Source organism: Dermochelys coriacea, chromosome 4 (genome assembly GCF_009764565.3).
Source record: "Dermochelys coriacea isolate rDerCor1 chromosome 4, rDerCor1.pri.v4, whole genome shotgun sequence".
NCBI classification, from domain to species: domain Eukaryota; kingdom Metazoa; phylum Chordata; order Testudines; family Dermochelyidae; genus Dermochelys; species Dermochelys coriacea.
In genome coordinates this window covers 109,102,516-109,122,788 of record NC_050071.1, presented here as the reverse complement: position 1 = coordinate 109,122,788, position 20,273 = coordinate 109,102,516, and the positions used below count along the sequence as shown (strand labels likewise).

General features: G+C 40.8%; 1 protein-coding gene across 2 annotated transcripts in view; it reads left to right on the top strand.

Moving 5' to 3' along the window:
* The first annotated feature begins 2,736 nt into the window (after positions 1–2,736).
* The window catches only part of SLC34A2 (solute carrier family 34 member 2), a 46,915-nt gene continuing 29,378 nt past the window's right edge, over positions 2,737–20,273 (top strand). The window contains exons 1-2 of one of the 2 annotated variants that reach the window (XM_043514056.1): positions 2,794–2,832; positions 15,467–15,693. In XM_043514056.1, the coding sequence (XP_043369991.1) occupies positions 15,652–15,693 (42 nt within the window). In that variant the 5' untranslated portion in view covers positions 2,794–2,832; positions 15,467–15,651. Of the gene's footprint in view, positions 2,833–15,466; positions 15,694–20,273 lie in introns of both variants that reach the window. The other variant, XM_038399940.2, reaches the window with a different exon arrangement.

The following is a 20,273-nucleotide window of genomic DNA, read 5'->3' as shown; positions in this document are numbered from 1 at the left end:
TGGGTGGCTAGGGGAAAGGGGAGGAAAGGAGGACATTTTAGGCCAACTATATGCACTTTCCAAACACAGATCAGTGGCCAGAATTTGGCAGAACAAGTTTCAGTGGACATTGTGTCCAGGAACTCTGAATCTTACAATACGCTCAACAGTGAGCCACATAGCTATCTGTGAAAGAAAGTGACATCAGCCTTACCTCATTTATGTAATAAATACATGGCAATATATTATTCTGATTTGTGGAACTTTAAAAGATTAAACTAAACGGTATATTGTATAAGAGGTAATTTTCTTCCTGGTGTGAGAGGAATATCTTGAAGATGCATAATAATTCTATGGGGACTATATCTAGTAATATGATCAGTATGATCCTGCAATGTTACTAATGACAAAAACAAGCCCTGTGCTGCTGTGAAGTTTTTGTTAGGGTTCATGTTAGTCAACTTTTAGATTGATTTGAAAAGTTTTATTTTAACTGTATATGATCCACATTTTTCTACTGGAACATATGTGCCCATGCTCAGGAATGAATATTGTCCCTTGGGGACAGATGGATTTATACTTGTCTTGCTCTCACTGCAATCCTATGTATTGCCAGTTTGTTTGGGGATGTTGTAAGAGAGCTTGTAGCATTTTGTGGTATGTATGCATGTGAGACATATTTCTTGACTGTTTTATAGGCTCCTGATGACAATAACAGTGTCTTGACAGAGTTCATAACTCACATAACTTACTGGCAGCCTGTAAATGAGCCATTGTTTGAGGTAGGGTTTCTACACAAACATGAAAGGACTTCAAATGGTGTTTGTTTCAAGTACCTTGAATTGTGAGTAACTACTTTCTGCAGAATAACTAACAGGACCTTGTGGCAGGTCAAACAAAACAGAAAACCACATCCATGGAGTGAATTTGTTAACTCTTTCCTTGCCAGAGATGTTTTTCCCCACTCCTCTCAGATAGGGTGATAGAATCATAGACGACTGGGGTGAAAGAGATGTCAGGAGGTCATCTAGTCCAACCCCCTGCTCAAAACCTTAAGGTATTGTTTCTGGAACAGTAAAATACTGGTCCAAGAGGGGTCACCCTCCTAAAATCTAAAAAGGTTGGTATACTCTATTAAAAGAATCATTCTGTGTTTGACAGCCAGAACAAAGTATCTTGAGTAAAAACCAAATGTTAAAAAGGTAGGCAACTACCTGGTTGAAAACTGACCATGTGTTTGAATCTTGAATATCTAATAACTTTCCCAATACCAGAGCTGGTGTTTTACACCTACAAAACCAAAGGAGGATATTGCATAGTTCACAGAACACACGGGTCTTCCTATTTTAAGTTGTTCTAATATGTATTTTTCTACAAGTGGGGGAATCAATTAAAATTATTTTGTATGTAAAATTAAAGTGCAGTTTTAGTAGGGAAAGTGACTATAAAAATGGCAATATGGATTTCCAGGTGTGGTTTCTGTCATTTATTTCCATTTCAAGTGCTTTCAGCTTTCACAAATAAAAAGGTATTTTTAATAGTCAATTTTGCAAGCGCCATCTGGGATCTGAGATTAAAGCTGGGTACTTTGCTCCTAGTGCATCATCATCAGTAATAAGGGTTATTAGGCTTTTGGTTACACCTATACAGGTCCCTTGTCTTCAAATTATGCCCTGCTCACTCCTGTGCCACCCCAGTGCCTCCATAGCATGGCATGAATTTAACAACTTAGAATTTAGTAAATAATTCTAGTAAATAACTGATAATGTATAAAAAGAATAAGATCCTGCTCACACCTTGTCAGCTGTATTGTCTCTGCAGGCTAACAGGAGTGAAAAGCCATAATAACTTGTTTTGTCACCAAACTATTTTTGTCAGTAGATATGACCTGCATACACATACGAAGCAGATCTCTTGGGTAAGACACTGCTTCACGTAGTCACTTTTCCAAGTGATGGTGCTCTTTAAGAGTGCGTAGGTCTGTAAAGCAAAAAATAATTGCAATATTTGATGTTGCCTGGTCAGTACCCAGATTCCCTACAAACCCGGTCCTGTATAGTAACTCTTGGTCTAACTTGAGTCATTTGTTTGTATAGTTCATGAATCTTTTATATCGTAATAAGCATCTTTGTACCTGTCCTACTTTCTAGACTTTGGGATACAATTACCAGGAACAGTCTCACATCTTTAAATCTCTGTAAGAATGAAAACCACACCAGCAATGGCCAAAATGCTAATTTCTCTTTAATTGGAAACACTGAGCACTGATAAGAATGAAAATGACTCCTTTGTTCTGAAAGGAATTCTTACAGGTTTCCCAATGAGACTGTTTGTTTGTTTTTTTTATCTGCTTCTCCTTCACTTCTCTTCTTAGACAGATCAATAGGCAGATGAAACAGACAGATTAACAGGTAGATGAATAGACAAATAATAGTACCATATCCCAATCAGAACCCTTTTGTTAGACTTTTGATACCACAAAATAGTTTTGGAAAATTCTTATTGGAGAGATTACTGAATGATAAGGTGCCCAGCAATCAGAGTGGAACAAACAGCTCCACAGCATTCACGGGAACATATGAGCAACTCTGTTTTAATGGTGATGAGACATTTCCTAGAATATGATGAGTGTGAAACAATTTGAAGTTTAGTACTGTTGGTTACTGCCCTACTGGAAAGAGCTGATTTGAGATCATTAAATTGCAGGTAGGCAGTGCCTCCAGAGTGTAAAGTAAGAATGTAAGTGTGTGGTGATGACAGTAGACTTTGCTCAATACCTGCGTCTATATATATTGTAGGTTTCAGTGGATACCTGGTTGATCCCTCACTCTATTGTCTGGGAAGAAAGAAGCGGTAAGTAAAAGCCACTCAGACAAACTCTCCTTTTTAAAAAACTTTACCTTAGTTTGCAAGTCAGAATCACCACAGAATTCTTTTGCAGCTCACATGAAATAGCAGCAACTAGAGCTCCTAAAGGGAAGTGGAATTATACAATGCAGTATAATTCAGTTCTTAATTTTTTCATCTTTTGTTCTTTAATTTGTACTCATAATATTTTAAAACAGAGGATAGAAATGTATACACTGTGGAGAAATGTATACATTGTGGCATAATAAATATTTTTAGAAAGAAACTATATTTTTTATTGTCAAATCCTAAAAAGGAACTAAAAGTTATTTTAATAGTGGTAAAGAGTAAGAATTAACTCAGCTATCTATAGCCTGTGGAAAGTATTGTCTGAACCTTTTATTTGGTGAGATTTTAAAATACAGCACAGTGAAGTATAGTATCCAATAGTGGGGAAAAAAGTCTAGAATGTAATAAATAAAGCATTATTTAAAGATATCCCTTTGCATTTCACTTTGTTAGTATAAATAATAGTGTAATGTCTATGTGCCACACTGTTGCAGTATCAGGAGATTTGTCAAGGATATATTGTCTTATGCTAATTCAGTTTAATATACTGAGGTAAAAGGAATACATTAGTCTAATATAGTTAGCTGAACTAATGTGACAGGAAACAGAAGTCCACGGATATCAGAAGAACTTTATTAGCGGCTCTTCTATTAGATCAGTAAGCCTTTTAATATCATTACTTTTTCCTTTCTTGAGATTCTTTACTATGTTCTTCAGATTAAGTACTGGTAGGTGCCTGTTTTATTTTCATTGTTTATTATTAAGAGTTGTTTTTCTTTCCATTTTTAAGAATTGTAACTTGTTTTATTTAAGTATCTTTCTGCCAGGTAGTTCATTGAAGTCTTTTATACGATAGTTGGTGTGGTTATGGCCGTTAGAGAGCAGCATCTCTGTTCGTGAGTTGATGGATTATTATTGGGGATTTGCTTTATTTCTGCACTGGCTTAGACATTCATTTTATTTATTATTTCATGTTATCTATGATTTAGTTTTGACATGCTTTAGATTCTATTTTGTGAGGCAACCAGAGGCCCAAGGGCTCAATATAATTGAAAAAATAATCATTATTTAGCATCCATCTACATCTATGAAGAAATGTTTAGAGGTTTTACATTGTGGCTAGATTCTGATCTCTTTATTGATGCCAATAGTCCTACCAAAGTCACTATTGCTGAAGCAAAGAAGAAACTTGTTCCTAGCGAGTTTGAGTCATTGTTTGCATGTATTTCAATTATTACCTGTTCTATCACACTTATGGGAATGGGGCAGCAAAGTGATAGACTGTTGGACCAGATCCACAGCTAATATAAATGGGTATCGCTCCAATAAAGTTAATAGAGCTAAACCGATTTACACTGTATGACAATCTGGTCCCCTCTGTCTTTACAAGTCTTAACTTTTATCTCAGATTATACATTTTAAAGAAATATTCAATATTTATTCAGAGTGTATGCTGACAAGGGTTAATGCATACTTGCTACTAAGATGTTTAGGTGATGAAATAGTATTGATTCACATAGTTAGCACTGAATATCAGACTAGCTGTAAAAAATGCCATTTTTAAAACTAAAATCTCTACAGCATGGTGAGTGACTATAAAGTATTGTGTATATGTAGAAAAGTAAAAAAAGAGGATACTTAGAAGAAAGCATGAATAGCCTGCATGAAAGAGATTTTCCATATCTTGTCTTGGAAACAGTATGAAAGACCTGGAAAGAATTTACATGTATGATAGTCTAGCTGTTCATTGTGTTTATTAATAATTGCATATGAAGGTAGCGGTACTTTCTCTACAGAGAAAACCCCTTCCCCCCCCCCACCAGCATTTCATCTCAATTTTACTTTATCCCGTTCCCCTGTAATTTTGATTTCTCTAAACCTTACTGCTTCCCAGTACTTGTTTCAAGTACAACTTGCCCTTTCACTGAACTGTCATGGATGGAAAGGTACAAACAATGCTTTGTAGACACATGGCAATTGGTAGTTTATATCTTCTTGTGTTAAGTCCAGCAAAATAAATAGACTTGTGACTGATTTTACTGTAGAATTGAAAACTACTGAAAGTTTAGCTCTACAACACAGAAAATGTGGAAGCGGTTTAATGAGACACTTGGCAGTGTAATACAGGATAATTCCATGGTGCCTAGTGCTGCTCAAGTTATTCATCAGAGAGTTGAATTTTTGTGATTGTGGCACTGTAAGTTTCCATGCAAACTGTGGGCTCACCCTTTGCTGGCATATGTCAATGGGCCACTCGTATTTCAATGTTGGTTTAAAATATTCCACTTTTTGTTCTGATGCTCTATAGGGTGACCAGATATCCTGATTTTATAGGGATAGTCCTGATTTTGGGAGCTTTTTCTTATATAGGCACCTATTCCTCCCCACCTCCGTCCTGATTTTTTACATTTGCTATCTGATCACCCTAATGCTCTATGCTTTTTAAGGAAGGGACTTTGCCTTCATTTATATTTGGAAAGCAATTAGCACACAGTGGGCACAACCAGAAGCAAGAGTTACAACTATAGGATCATATGCTTATGACTTGTGAGGATATATTGCAAGATTCACTGAGACAGATTGGATCACAGCTTGCGTCAGCATTAAATTTCATACTTTGGAAATATTACTTTCATACAGTGTGCAAAGAATCTTTTGACATGTTACTTTAAAAAAGAAATCTTTTCCATTTCAGTGCTTGCATCATTGTAGGTGGGAGCCTCTCAAAGTAGCATTCAAAATCATGACTAAAGTAAATTTCTATGTTAAGGACTGTGGAATTGATTCTCCATTCCCTTACACTTTTTATAGGCATTTATACCTATGCAAAACAAATATAAACTGCTACTAATTTGATGTGGTGATGGATGTGTTCACTGACTTTACACAGGTGTAAATAACATAGGGGTCAAGGAAGTGGATGATGAGGCCCTATGACACTAGGTTTCAGCTTCTCTGCAGTGTCCACTTTTTCTTCGAAATATTGTTTCCAAAGTTTCAGTGCTTACCCTTGGGGAAGACAGTAAACTCGGAAGTGAATATTGCAGTGATAGTATCTACATTCTGCATCGAATGGGAAAAGACCTTTATTAAATCAACTTGTGGGTAACTGTGGGCCAGAATTCTGTTAATTAGCCTGTCTGGTGGCTGAAAGTTACCTGCTCAGATGCTCTTTGTTTCACTTAGCTAGAGGTTAGGGATGGGGGGAGTGTACATCTTTTGGTAACACTTAAGAAGTCCAACCTCTACATGATTCTACTTTCAGAGACCCTTGATAACATCAGGCAGTCAGAGTTGGCTGCTACTGTGATATCCTTCCTGGAAACAGCTGCTGAGGGCAGTTACTTCTAGGAATTAGGGTATTCAGGTTGTATTCCCCATCTTGGACATTGATCAGACATCAAATTTAATATTTTGATGTATATATTTAGCTATATAGCACATCTCCTCTGTCACCTTCTCCCGCCTTCACTCCTCCCCACCTCAACTTGCTCAATGTGCTTCAGGATAATGAAATAATAACATAAAAAAGCAATAATAAAAATAAATGACGTACCTGTGGAACTCCAGACACCTTAGTGTTATGAGGCATCCTCATTATGAAAATGTGTTCTGCCAATTCTTGATCTTAGAAGATTTCTTGTTTAGTGGGATGAAAGAGGCTGTTCACCAGGTGGAGTTTTCAAGCCCTCATGCCTCTGGAGATCACCCCAGTCTCATTTTCATGTTACCTCAGTAATAGGGGAGGCTGAATCCTTGAGTTCCTCCTTGAATATGGATATAGCAAAACAGTTTTAAATGTATTTTGTAGGCGATAGGACCTGTGGTGGGTGGTGAAAACAAGCTGCCAGTCCAACCCTAAACCTGGATTTTAGACACTTTTTTTTGATGTTTGCATTTAAATTTTAGAGGGCTGCTATTGCTAAGCAATTTTGTTGCAAGCTGTTTTAATGCTGAAGTTAACATATACTAATGCAACTTGTCTAACAGGACCGGGTTGTTCAGACATGCGTGGGACTATGAGAATGGCTCCAGGCAAATGAAAACACACTGTTGAAACAAGCAAGAGTGTTTTTTCCAGCTGTGTAAAGATCATTCTCTGTATGCCCTCCGAGTTGCTATGTCTACATTACTGTTAAAACTCAACTAATAACAAATGTGTAAAGGCACAGTTATTGCTATCAGAATATTACCATAATTTTCCTGAATAATGTGGGAGGAGGAGAATGTTTTCCTTATGAGTGTCATGATACTATGCTATAGAAGGCGGTGACTGTCTGTGACTTTCTCCCTCAGCCATGGTTGAACACAAATAGCCATTGAAGGAGGGACTGGAACCTGATTCTCCTCCCTCCCACATGAGTGCCCTAGCTACTGGGCTATCAAGACATTCTCATTCTCTCTGTGGCCCAATGACCATTTAATTATTTATACAAAGTGGAATAGCTTCAACAGAAGCAATTGTGTGACACCTACCCCTTAGCCCAGTGGTAAGTGCACTCCCCAGGGAGACAGGGGAACTGGGTTTAAGTTCCAGATCAGGCAGAGTGGGGACTTGGACATGGTTTTCCTGCATCCTTGGTGAGTGCTCTAACAACTGGGATATTGGATAGAAGGGGGGAAGAAGCACCACCATCTCCTCCTCTGATGTGGGCCCTGATCTGGTCCAGATCTGGCTCTATAGGCAGGGGAACATCTAGTTTCAGACTCCAGCCAGGGCTTATATGTGAGCTAGGCACTGAGCCTCAGGACAGAGGTGGCTTTACACATGTCCACCAGCAGAAATTTAGGCACCCAGAGAACTTTGCTGGCATAAATTTAGACAGCTAAAGAATTTAGGCACTTACAGGGTGAGAGGGCAACTCCACAGGGGTTTTAAGGATCTGATTTCTGGATTTAGGCACATACATCCCTTTGTAGATCTATCCCTGAGTCGTGTAATGGCTCAGAGCAGGTCTATACAACACAGAACTTAAAATTCCAGTGGCCTCCGCAGCTTTGTCCATGTTAATAATCTCATTAGTGTTACCACAGTTGGAGATGAATTGGTGGTAGCAGCCAAGTGATATTTTAGCAAATATTTCCTACATACATAGCCTTTAGGGAACAACTTTCTGGAATATCCTTACTTTGTAAAGGGCCTGTTCAAAGGAAAGGCTCAAACGTTAGCAATATTTAGCCATGTTTTTTGCTAGAAGGGCTCTACCATGGTTCTTTTTGTATAACCATGCTATAATTGTAACTGTCCAGTGCTTAATTTGTGTCAGGGCCAAGCCCCTGGCACCTCTAGGCTTGGCAGTTCATAGCCCTGGCACCTCTGGGCTTGCTCCATCAGTTATTAATGTAAAAAATTGTTAAGTCCGGGCACCTAATTGCTTGAGCCCAGGCACCTCTTTCATTACAAATTAAGTGTGGCGGTAACTGTCTGGTCAGATGTTTATAACACTGAAGCTTTATCTACATGCAGTAATTTAGTCTTTGTTAAAAACAGCTGTCAGCAACAGATGTGGCTGAACCAATGCTAAAAACAGTTAAACTGAAGGGGCAGACAAGACCCAACCCTGATCAGCACCCAGAGTATAGGAATGTGCCTGAATGGCACAAATGGGCCCTATGATTTGGCTTCTGAAATAAACATCCTGGAAAGATTAATGGAAATGGAGAGAGCAGGGTTGTAATTCTCATATATTCAGCCAACAATAAAAATAGCTGGTCCCTCTTCAGATCCATACACTGGAATACTATTTCAGGATTACAATTACACAGTTAAGCACCAGAAAATAGAAAAAAAGTTACAGCAGTAATTTAAGTTGTTTTCTACAGGAGGCAAAATGAATGAAGAATTAAAACAACCTGTAAACTTAAACTTTGGGAAGTATGACATTCTTTGCTTCAGTAGCAGCCAAAACTAAACACATTTACAAATAGGGAGAGGAAATCATATTATCTGCTTCTTTTTCAACCACAGCCGCTAGTCAAATTTCAGGGTCTTGAGGCTGTTCCAGTTGGACGTAGAAATCGATGGAGTCTGGTATTCTTGTTGTGCAATCTTATTTATTTACAAGGAATGTACAAAGTCCTCCTTCTCTGATTGCAGGAAGAATCAAGGACAAAAGAAGTTCCTTAGCCTACTGCTCCAAGCCTCTTTAGCCAACAAACCTGAAGCTTTCTCTTTAGCTTTCCCCAGGTCACACAGGATATTGCTTGGCTTTCTTGCTTTTTGCCTCTGCTTCTCTTTTTGTTCTTTTGTGTTCTCAGTTTCTATGTGTTGTGCCTTCCTTCAGCTCCCGACCATTTTGCGCACAGACACACCTGGTTACAATACCCCGTGGAATCCCCCGGTCCACATGGTACTAGTTTCTGGGCAGACTTTATTGGCCTTGTTTTAGACTTTGTGGCCCCTTAAATGTCTCTACAATGCTCTTAAATGAGGGCTTTGTTCACACATCAGTTTGAATGAGGTTTTAACTCAGCTCATAATAAGGATTCACCCAGCTCAGAATACCCCTCAACTCCATTTTACTCACCCTCCCAATGAGGCCTAAAATGGTGCTACCCAATAACCCATCCCAAATAGAAAGAAAAAAAATAATTTAACACAAATTATTACAAATGATACAAGCGTAACTATTTACATAATCCTTGGGATGGGCCCTAGACAGGCCTATCCCAAATAAATGAAGTGGCATACAGAATGCAGTTGGGTCCCAAGACTAAACCCAAACGTAACTATTTATAGTGTCTTTCTGTCAGAGTAGTTTCACTTCACCAACATAAAATTTTATTCCCACACAAATCTGTTTGGGGGCTTTTTTCTCCATGGATTTCCTTTCAGTGTGCTCCTGAGGTGTGTCGTTTGTTTCTGTGGAACTGCTGGCAGTGACAGTCCCTGCCCTGTCTGGGTATGGGACTCATTACTGTCACAACATTCCCAGCCTCAGTATCCACAGTTACATTCTCCAATTTGGAGAGCAACCTTGCTGAAATCTTATCTCCCTTATACTGCCTTTGATGGTTCTTCTGGATAACTTTGGGTTTAGTCCTAGGACACAACTATATCCTATATTCCATTTTGTTTATTTGGGACAGTACTCTATAGGGTCCATCCCAAGGTTTATTCAGTTTAGGGGTCCTACCTTTCTTCTAGGAGTATGGAACCAGACTAGGTCCTTGCTTCTAAAAGATTCTCTATATGCCATGATATCAAAGAAGCTTTTCATTTTATCAGAGGCTATCCTCAAATTTTCCCCAGCAAAAGTGTGAGTTTTTTCAGTTTTGGGTTCCATTCCCTTTGTTCCTTTTCAGGAACTCCATACTAGAGGATTGCCGGGGTCCATAGCTCATGCCCAAACATGGGGAACACTTTTGGTACTCTCATTGATATTTTGTATGCCCTCAAAAGGAATGGAATATGCTGGGCCCAGTCCCTTTGGTGGTGCTCTACAAATGTAGCCAGCTGAACCTCCAAAGTCCTATTGACTCCTCCACCATCCCATCAGATTGTGGGTTTGCTTTTGTGGATGCCTAGAATCTCACAGATCCCAAATCTAGTGAATACCTTCACTAAGACCCCTGCTACTATCACAAGCTCTTGATTTCTTATTGGATATACCGCAGGTCATTTTTTAAAATCATCTATAGCTACCAGCAAATATCGATTGCCCGCCTCTGTCTCAGTCAACAGCATAAGAGCATCAATGGCAATGCTCTGGACTGGTGCCTCCCATAAGATCCTGCTGCAAAGGGCTCTCCCAGTTTTAGGGGGACCCTTCTTTGTAAAGCAAGCATCACTTTTCCTGCATCAACTTTTTATGTCCTGCCTTCATTTTACCCCATAGAAATTTTCTCTTAGCTTGGCTAAGGTTTTGCAAATCCAAAATGTCCAGCAGTATTAAGATCATGACGCACTGAAAAAGAAGGTTCTGATGTTACATCTGGTACAAACAGCTGTGTCCATCATCTGCTGTTTTCTCCCACCTTCTAGACAATATTTCATCTTTAAATTCCAAGCTTTCCTCGTGACCAGGAAGCTTTAATGGTGATAATGTGGGAGGAGACCACATACCAGGGTGGCTGTGTTTGCCAGTTGATTTTCTAATTACACACTATCATGAGATCAGAATCTTCTCTTTGGGAAGTTTTTAGTTTGTCCTGTGTTCCATTCCTGCAACTCTAACCCCATTGTTCCAAAGGATAAACTGGGAACATTGGGCACTTCTGTAAATTAGAGGAAGAAAAGCAGACCTGTTCCATTGAGCAACTAATTCCTTGCTCTCCTATTTGGGGCAGTGTTTTCAAATTAGTCTCCCAACAAGGCTGTCTGGACAAGGCAGGACCTTTACTATGCCTATGGCCACATCTGTGTGTGAGTGTGAAATCTTAGTGCTGCAGTTTTTCCAACCACCTGACAAGCTGTCCCTTAGACTTCCTGGATCTAAAGAGACATTGCAGGGAAGCATTGGTTGGTCCTGACCATAATCTTCCTCTCATACAAATAGTGAGGAAAACATTGTGCTGGAGTTCCTTTTGGTTGGTGCAGTAATTTCTCTCTGGAGAACTTAGATTTTTGCTATAATAAGTTACCACCCACTCAAGTCCCTTGTGTTCTTGTGTCAATATTTTCCTCAAATCATAACCACTAGCATCTGTGTCCAATATAAAGGGGGTTTTGAAACATGGATAGGCCAAGCAAGGCACCATCACAAGAGGCTTTTCACCTCTGAAAATGCTACATCACACTTTTGACCACTGAAATGGTTTCCTTTTCTCACCCATTCTATGCAAAAAGAAAAGGAGTACCCGTGGCACCTTAGAGACTAACAAATTTATTAGAGCATAAGCTTTCGTGAGCTACAGCTCACTTCATCGGATGCATTTGGTGGAAAAAGCAGAGGAGAGATTTATATACACACACACACACAGAGAACATGAAACAATGGGTTTATCATACACACTGTAAGGAGAGTGATCACTTAAGATAAGCCATCACCAGCAGCAGGGGGGGGAAAGGAGGAAAACCTTTCATGGTGACAAGCAAGGTAGGCTAATTCCAGCAGTTAACAAGAATATCAGATTTCAGAGTAGCAGCCGTGTTAGTCTGTATTCGCAAAAAGAAAAGGAGTACTTGTGGCACCTTAGAGACTAACAAATTTATTAGAGCATAAGCTTTCGTGAGCTACAGCTCACTTCATCGAATGCAAGCTTATGCTCTAAGAATATCAGAGGAACAGTGGGGGGTGGGGTGGGAGGGAGAAATACCATGGGGAAATAGTTTTACTTTGTGTAATGACTCATCCATTCCCAGTCTCGATTCAAGCCTAAGTTAATTGTATCCAGTTTGCAAATTAATTCCAATTCAGCAGTCTCTCGTTGGAGTCTGTTTTTGAAGCTTTTTTGTTGAAGTATAGCCACTCTTAGGTCTGTGATCGAGTGACCAGAGAGATTGAAGTGTTCTCCAACTGGTTTTTGAATGTTATAATTCTTGACGTCTGATTTGTGTCCATTCATTCTTTTACGTAGAGACTGTCCAGTTTGGCCAATGTACATGGCAGAGGGGCATTGCTGGCACATGATGGCATATATCACATTGGTAGATGCGCAGGTGAACGAGCCTCTGATAGTGTGGCTGATGTGATTAGGCCCTATGATGGTATCCCCTGAATAGATATGTGGACAGAGTTGGCAACGGGCTTTGTTGCAAGGATAAGTTCCTGGGTTAGTGGTTCTGTTGTGTGGTGTGTGGTTGCTGGTGAGTATTTGCTTCAGATTGGGGGGCTGTCTGTAAGCAAGGACTGGTCTGTCTCCCAAGATCTGTGAGAGTGATGGCTCGTCCTTCAGGATAGGTTGTAGATCCTTGATGATGCGTTGGAGAGGTTTTAGTTGGGGGCTGAAGGTGATGGCTAGTGGCGTTCTGTTGTTTTCTTTGTTGGGCCTGTCCTGTAGTAGGTGACTTCTGGGTACTCTTCTGGCTCTGTCAATCTGTTTCTTCACTTCAGCAGGTGGGTATTGTAGTTGTAGGAATGCATGATAGAGATCTTGTAGGTGTTTGTCTCTGTCTGAGGGGTTGGAGCAAATGCGGTTATATCGAAGCGCTTGGCTGTAGACAATGGATCGAGTGGTATGATCTGGATGAAAGCTAGAGGCATGTAGGTAGGAATAGCGGTCAGTAGGTTTCCGATATAGGGTGGTGTTTATGTGACCATCGCTTATTAGCACCGTAGTGTCCAGGAAGTGGATCTCTTGTGTGGACTGGTCCAGGCTGAGGTTGATGGTGGGATGGAAATTGTTGAAATCATGGTGGAATTCCTCAAGACCTTCTTTTCCATGGGTGCAGATGATGAAGATGTCATCAATGTAGCGGAAATAGAGTAGGGGCATTAGGGGACGAGAGCTGAGGAAGCGTTGTTCTAAGTCAGCCATAAAAATGTTGGCATACTGTGGGGCCATGCGGGTACCCATCGCAGTGCCGCTGATTTGAAGGTATACATTGTCACCAAATGTGAAATAGTTATGGGTCAGGACAAAGTCACAAAGTTCAGCCACCAGGTTAGCCGTGACATTATCGGGGATACTGTTCCTGACGGCTTGTAGTCCATCTTTGTGTGGAATGTCTATCATGCATTCCTACAACTACAATACCCACCTGCTGAAGTGAAGAAACAGATTGACAGAGCCAGAAGAGTACCCAGAAGTCACCTACTACAGGACAGGCCTAACAAAGAAAACAACAGAACGCCACTAGCCATCACCTTCAGCCCCCAACTAAAACCTCTCCAACGCATCATCAAGGATCTACAACCTATCCTGAAGAACGAGCCATCACTCTCACAGATCTTGGGAGACAGACCAGTCCTTGCTTACAGACAGCCCCCCAATCTGAAGCAAATACTCACCAGCAACCACACACCACACAACAGAACCACTAACCCAGGAACCTATCCTTGCAACAAAGCCCGTTGCCAACTCTGTCCACATATCTATTCAGGGGATACCATCATAGGGCCTAATCACATCAGCCACACTATCAGAGGCTCGTTCACCTGCGCATCTACCAATGTGATATATGCCATCATGTGCCAGCAATGCCCCTCTGCCATGTACATTGGCCAAACTGGACAGTCTCTACGTAAAAGAATGAATGGACACAAATCAGACGTCAAGAATTATAACACTCAAAAACCAGTTGGAGAACACTTCAATCTCTCTGGTCACTCGATCACAAACCTAAGAGTGGCTATACTTCAACAAAAAAGCTTCAAAACCAGACTCCAAGGAGAGACTGCTGAATTGGAATTAATTTGCAAACTGGATACAATTAACTTAGGCTTGAATAGAGACTGGGAATGGATGAGTCATTACACAAAGTAAAACTATTTCCCCATGGTATTTCTCCCTCCCACCCCACCCCCCACTGTTCCTCTGATATTCTTAAAAAGAAAAGGAGTACTTGTGGCACCTTAGAGACTAACAAATTTATTAGAGCATAAGCTTTCGTGAGCTACAGCTCACTTCATCGGATGCATCCGATGAAGTGAGCTGTAGCTCACGAAAGCTTATGCTCTAATAAATTTGTTAGTCTCTAAGGTGCCACAAGTACTCCTTTTCTTTTTGAGAATACAGACTAACACGGCTGCTACTCTGAAACCTCTGATATTCTTGTTAACTGCTGGAATTAGCCTACCTTGCTTGTCACCATGAAAGGTTTTCCTCCTTTCCCCCCCCTGCTGCTGGTGATGGCTTATCTTAAGTGATCACTCTCCTTACAGTGTGTATGATAACCCATTGTTTCATGTTCTCTGTGTGTGTGTGTGTATATAAATCTCTCCTCTGCTTTTTCCACCAAATGCATCCGATGAAGTGAGCTGTAGCTCACGAAAGCTTATGCTCTAATAAATTTGTTAGTCTCTAAGGTGCCACGGGTACTCCTTTTCTTTTTGCGAATACAGATTAACACGGCTGCTACTCTGAAACCATTCTATGCAGTGGTTTTGCAATAGTTGGAAACCCACAAATGAACTTTCTGTAATAGGAGCAGATCTCTAGAAAGCTCTACGCATTTGGTACTGTCTGGGGAGTTGGGTAGCCTTTTTAGCATGTCTGGTCTAATAACCATTATGTCTGAGTCTATGTTAACTATCCCTATACACATCACAGATCGTAATATGCACTTGATAGCCAAACTCCTCTTACTGTTTTTTAGATCTGGGCTATGAAGCCAAAACTCTGGACTGATCTTTGTACCTCCATAAGCTTTGCTCCTTCAACTTGGTATTACCTGTTTCCTAGTCCAGGAGAGAGGCTTTCACTAGACACTTTAGACACTCTATCTTGACCTGCCATAAATTTATAATAATCCTTCTTTTTGGGCCAGTTTTGTCACAGTACCATAATTTAACTGACCTATTTTTGGATTATTGGCAATTTCCCCTTTTTTACAAACCACGTATATTATTTGTTCTAATCATTCAATATTGTCATGTACCAGATTTAAATTCCCTCTTTCATCATATCGACTGGATTCAGAGCAGTACTTACAGGGCTAATGACAATCAGTTTCCAACTTCCTCACTAGCAGCTGCTTTCTCTTCTGGTGCACTATTGAAAGAAAAGCTTCAAGTTCAACGGGAAAATTTCACAGCCTCTTGGAGGGTCTTTGGTCTCCTTTTGCTGCTCTTGATCGGCAAGTCCAAGTCCAGCTGAACATCCATAAACTGGTCCAATGCCAGTTTATCCTGGAAGGCCTCTGTAACATCTGGTATGCCAAGAACACAAGTCTCCACAGATACCCTGCCAGTTCAGGTAAGGGTTCTTTCCCTCTCCTTCCAGCTCCTAGCTGTGCCCTGGCCAGCTCAGATGATGGCTAGATCCAAACAACAGGTCAAAGGTCTGGGTAAATGTGACGTTATTGACATAAGCTGGGACCGCATAGATCATTGTTGCAACCAAAGTCTTGTAATGGCACCAAATCTTGTATAAGGGAGTCCAATAAGATGTCGAAGACAGGGTTATGGTTTGCTGGTTATGATTATGCTGTCTATATGTGTGTATCATTTTTGTAGTTAAACTTATGAATACTGATGGTATTTCAAACTTATGCTATGCTTCTCAGTGACACCCCAGATAAGTTGGTGTCAGCTCTGCCTAGCCTGATTGATGGCTCATTAAGGACCATCAGCTATACAAATGACCCATTGAGAGAAGACAGACATACCTTGTGACTCAGGAAGGTATGCAGGGACATACCTATGGACAGAACTCTGAGGTTTTTCCATGTCAAGTGATGGACAGCTTGTCTTTGGGACAAAGAAAGAAAGACCACATGGCATGAGAATATAAAAAGCTGCTGCAACTCCTCCATCTTATCTTCAATCCTGCTTCTTACCTCTGGAGAACTTTGCTACACTGAAGTCATTGAACAAAGTACTGATGACCCATCCCAGCTGTGGATGTTCTCCAGAGACTTGATTTGAACCTGCAGTTTATTCTATCACTGCTGCAAGCCTGAACCAAGAACTTTGCCATTACTGTATGTAATTGATTCCGTTTAACCAATTCTAACTCTCATCTATATCTTTTTCCTTTTATGAATAAACCTTTAGATTTTAGATTCTAAAGGATTGGCAACAGCATGATTTGTGGGGTAAGATCTGATTTGTATATTGCCCTGGGTCTGGGACTTGGTCCTTTGGGATTGAGAGAACCTTTTTTCTTTTACTGGGGTATTGGTTTTCATAACCATAATTTGTCCCTATAATGAGTGGCACTAGTGGTGATACTGGGAAACTGGAGTGTGTAAGGGAATTGCTTGTGTGACTTGTGGTTAGCCAGTGGGGTAAAACCAAAGTCTTCTCTGTTTGTCTGGTTTGGTTTGCCTTGGTGTGCATAGAAACCCCAGCCTTGGGCTGTAACTGCCCTGCTTTAAGCAATTTGTCCTGAATTGGCACTTTCAGTTGGGTCCTGCCAGAACCAGCATCGTTACTGTGGCGTAGTCGTGCTAGGATCCACAGAACCAGGTCAATTAAGCTTTGGGTCAGAACCCCATGCTATCCAAATTTTAATTTTGGTATTGAGAGTTTGGTTGGTTAAAGAGCAGTTGCAAAGGGTGAGCAAGGAGCATATGAGGGCCTTGGCAAAAAAGCCCTGGAAGATTTGTGTTCAGAAAAGGGGATAAGCTTTAGAAAGAAAGCTACAAATCAAGAACTGAGAAATCTGTTAATGGCCAGTGATCAGGAGGCAGGAGCACAGCCCTTACCTGATACTGCAGAAGCAATTGGAATGCAAAAGGCAGCAAACAAATGGCAACTTGAGCATGAACAGAAACTAGAGAAATTCAATGGGTGAGAAAGCAAAGGATTGCTACTGAGGAGAGGGTTCACCAGCTGCGACAAGAAACTGCCAGAATTCAGTTGGAAGTCAAAAAAGCAATCGAGAAATTGTATCCTCTTGAAATTTCAGTTTATAACAATGTTTGTGTGTTATATTGCTCTGACCAGGGGGAGGAGGTGGGAAATAGCTGTTTGTCTGTGCAAAAAAGCAGTTTGTCTGTGAATGAAGTTTCTAAGAATGTCTGTCTAATGTCTCAGAAGTGAATCTGGAATTAGATCAAGCACAGAACTCATTGGTCAGGACAATGTTTCTCCGGAGCAGATTAAAGTGGATGGTCAAGTGGAAGCCCTAACTGAGGAAGGAAAGGATAGATTTTTGATGGGTAATGTATTATTGGCTAGTACAGCTTATAAAAGTGAACCTGAAAAGGCTAACTGTGATTTGCTGGAAGTAGCTGAGTGTAGTGAGAAGAGCAGCAGTTTATCTGTTGGGAGTGGCAATGTACCTGGTAAGGAAAGTTTGGATGAGCTTAGGCAGCCTTGTGAGCTGATGGCTTTGTCTAGTGAGCAGTTTGGGAAGGCAAGGTTAGTGGAAGATGAGTGTCCCGTGGAAGATGAGTGTCCCAATAACTTACTTGACAGGTTTCATAGTAGCAGCCTTGTTAGTCTGTATTCGCAAAAAGAAAAGGAGTACTTGTGGCACCTTAGAGACTAACAAATTTATTCGAGCATAAGCTTTCGTGCATCCGATGAAGTGAGCTGTAGCTCACGAAAGCTTATGCTCTAATAAATTTGTTAGTCTCTAAGGTGCCACAAGTACTCCTTTTCTTATAACTTACTTGTTACCTGTGTGGAAAATTGTGACAGCGAAGGGAAAGTGCCTGTGTCTGTTGACTTGCCTATGGAGGGAGCTACCCCAGGCTCCAAGCAGTTGTCTGTGAACAGCCCTGTGTGCTGGGACAAGGGAAATGAGATCCCAAGCTGTGTGTCTGGTAAAGGAGAATGTGTATCTGGCTCTTTGTCTGTGGAGGAGACAGAAGGTGCCTTTCAGCCTGTGATGGTTGAGAATATTGCAGTTGTCTCAGTTAGTTCTGAATTCAACTAAAGCCCAGGAAGGGAATGATCCTAAGTTTGTGTCTGCTAGGGAGAATGGCACTGCAACTCGGTTGCATCCAGTTAGTGTCTATGCAAAATCCCAGAGACCAGACAATTCTGGTGCTTGTATTTTGCCTGTTGCTAATGTGTGGCTGGGAAAGGATGTAGCAACTCTGTCTAATCAGGGTAATACCCTAACCAGGGCACAAGGAGATCAGAAAGGTGATTTAATTGTGTTACCTACTGATGGTGTGGAAACTGGTAGCAAGAAGGAAAAGATTCCTGAGCTTGTGTGTGACAAAGGGAAGGAGAATGCTTCTAACGTTTTATCTAGGAAGTCTAGAAGTTTGCCTGAAAGGGGATTGTATAGGAATCCGCCTGATGGGCCAGAGTTGATTTTGGATGTGAGACCCAGAAAAAGTCTGTTGTTGCTCAGGGAAGTGTTCCTTTAGAGCAAGCCCTAGGTGAAGAGGGTAACGGCAGAATTTCTGTGAGGGGTGAATTGCTGCTTAGAAAAGCTCCAGGGGAAAGGAATCCTCATGGTAGTCTGTGCAAGCAGTTTACTGCAAATGAAGGGTGTGAAAGTGATTTAATCAAGAAAGTTTCAGTTCCTAACGGCCAGAAATTTTCTGTTGTGAATAGAAAAGGAGTACTTGTGGCACCTTAGCGACTAACAAATTTATTAGAGCATAAGCTTTCGTGAGCTACAGCTCACTTCATCGAAGTGAGCTGTAGCTCACGAAAGCTTATGCTCTAATAAATTTGTTAGTCTCTAAGGTGCCACAAGTACTCCTTTTCTTTTTGCGAATACAGACTAACACGGCTGCTACTCTGAAATCTGTTGTGAATGGATCCACTGACTTTCCTTTTGAAAGATCCAGTGTGGATAGCTTTGAGAAGGTCTAAGATGGAGTGAAAGCTGTTAAGAAAGTTGAACACTCCTATAAGCAAGTGGCTGTGTTTGGCCAGCTTGTTGGGGAGCCAAGGTTGTTGAGAGAGGAATGTCTCCATGCTGATTCTGTAAGTGAACAGTCTGTGTCTCAGGTTCAGAGGGAAGACTGGATAGCTGAGTCTGCAGAGGAGAACAGCTGTGCAGTTAATCTCTCGAGAATGCAAGGGATGGCAGGTAAACTCTCATCTCTAGACACTTTGGATATGACTTGTTGCCTTTCAGTGAACTTGACATCTAATTCCATGTGGAATCAGAGGTTGGTAAGGGAAGGACAACAGAATGTTGAGTCTAGCTTGTCAGTTAAAATTGATGCTTTCTCTTTAAGACAGAGTTCAGCCTTGGAATTGGTAGCAGTGAAGGATCTGAACACTGGTGAACAGGCTTCTGTCTGTTTGAATGCAAATTACCTGACTGACTGGGAGAATAAAGACTTGCTAATAACCCTTAGCAGAGAGAGCGCATCCAATCAGCCAGTAAATTCTGTTAAGCAAGGGAAATCAGGGCTTGATCCTTCAGGACAAGGAGGAAAGAGAGACCTTCATTTTGCAAAGGAAAGCCACAGGCTGTCCCTAACAGGCCCAAACCCCAATGGTATTGAGCCAGAGGTGTGGCAAGACAAACATGACTGTAGATGGACACTTGCAATGAATTTGTTGTTATTGCTTATGGTAATTTTTGTAACTAACGTGTTGCTATTACCAAGAATTGTAAAGATGTACAATGTGCCTAATCTTTTGAAAAAAACCTTGAATATGTTAAAAGTGATACATAAGAACACACTTTATGTTAAAAGGCCTTGTTATACTGATGATGCAAAGTTAATGCCTGTAAGCAGTATTGAAACTTTTCACAGGGGAAAAGACATTTCAAACCTGATGTGCTGTATGAAAGGGGAAACTGAGTCACACTACCATATTGCTTTCACGGCTAAATGCCAAGATTCCTGTACTATGGACAACATTAATAGCCACATTGACTTGACGTTAATTAGGTTCCAAACATTTGCC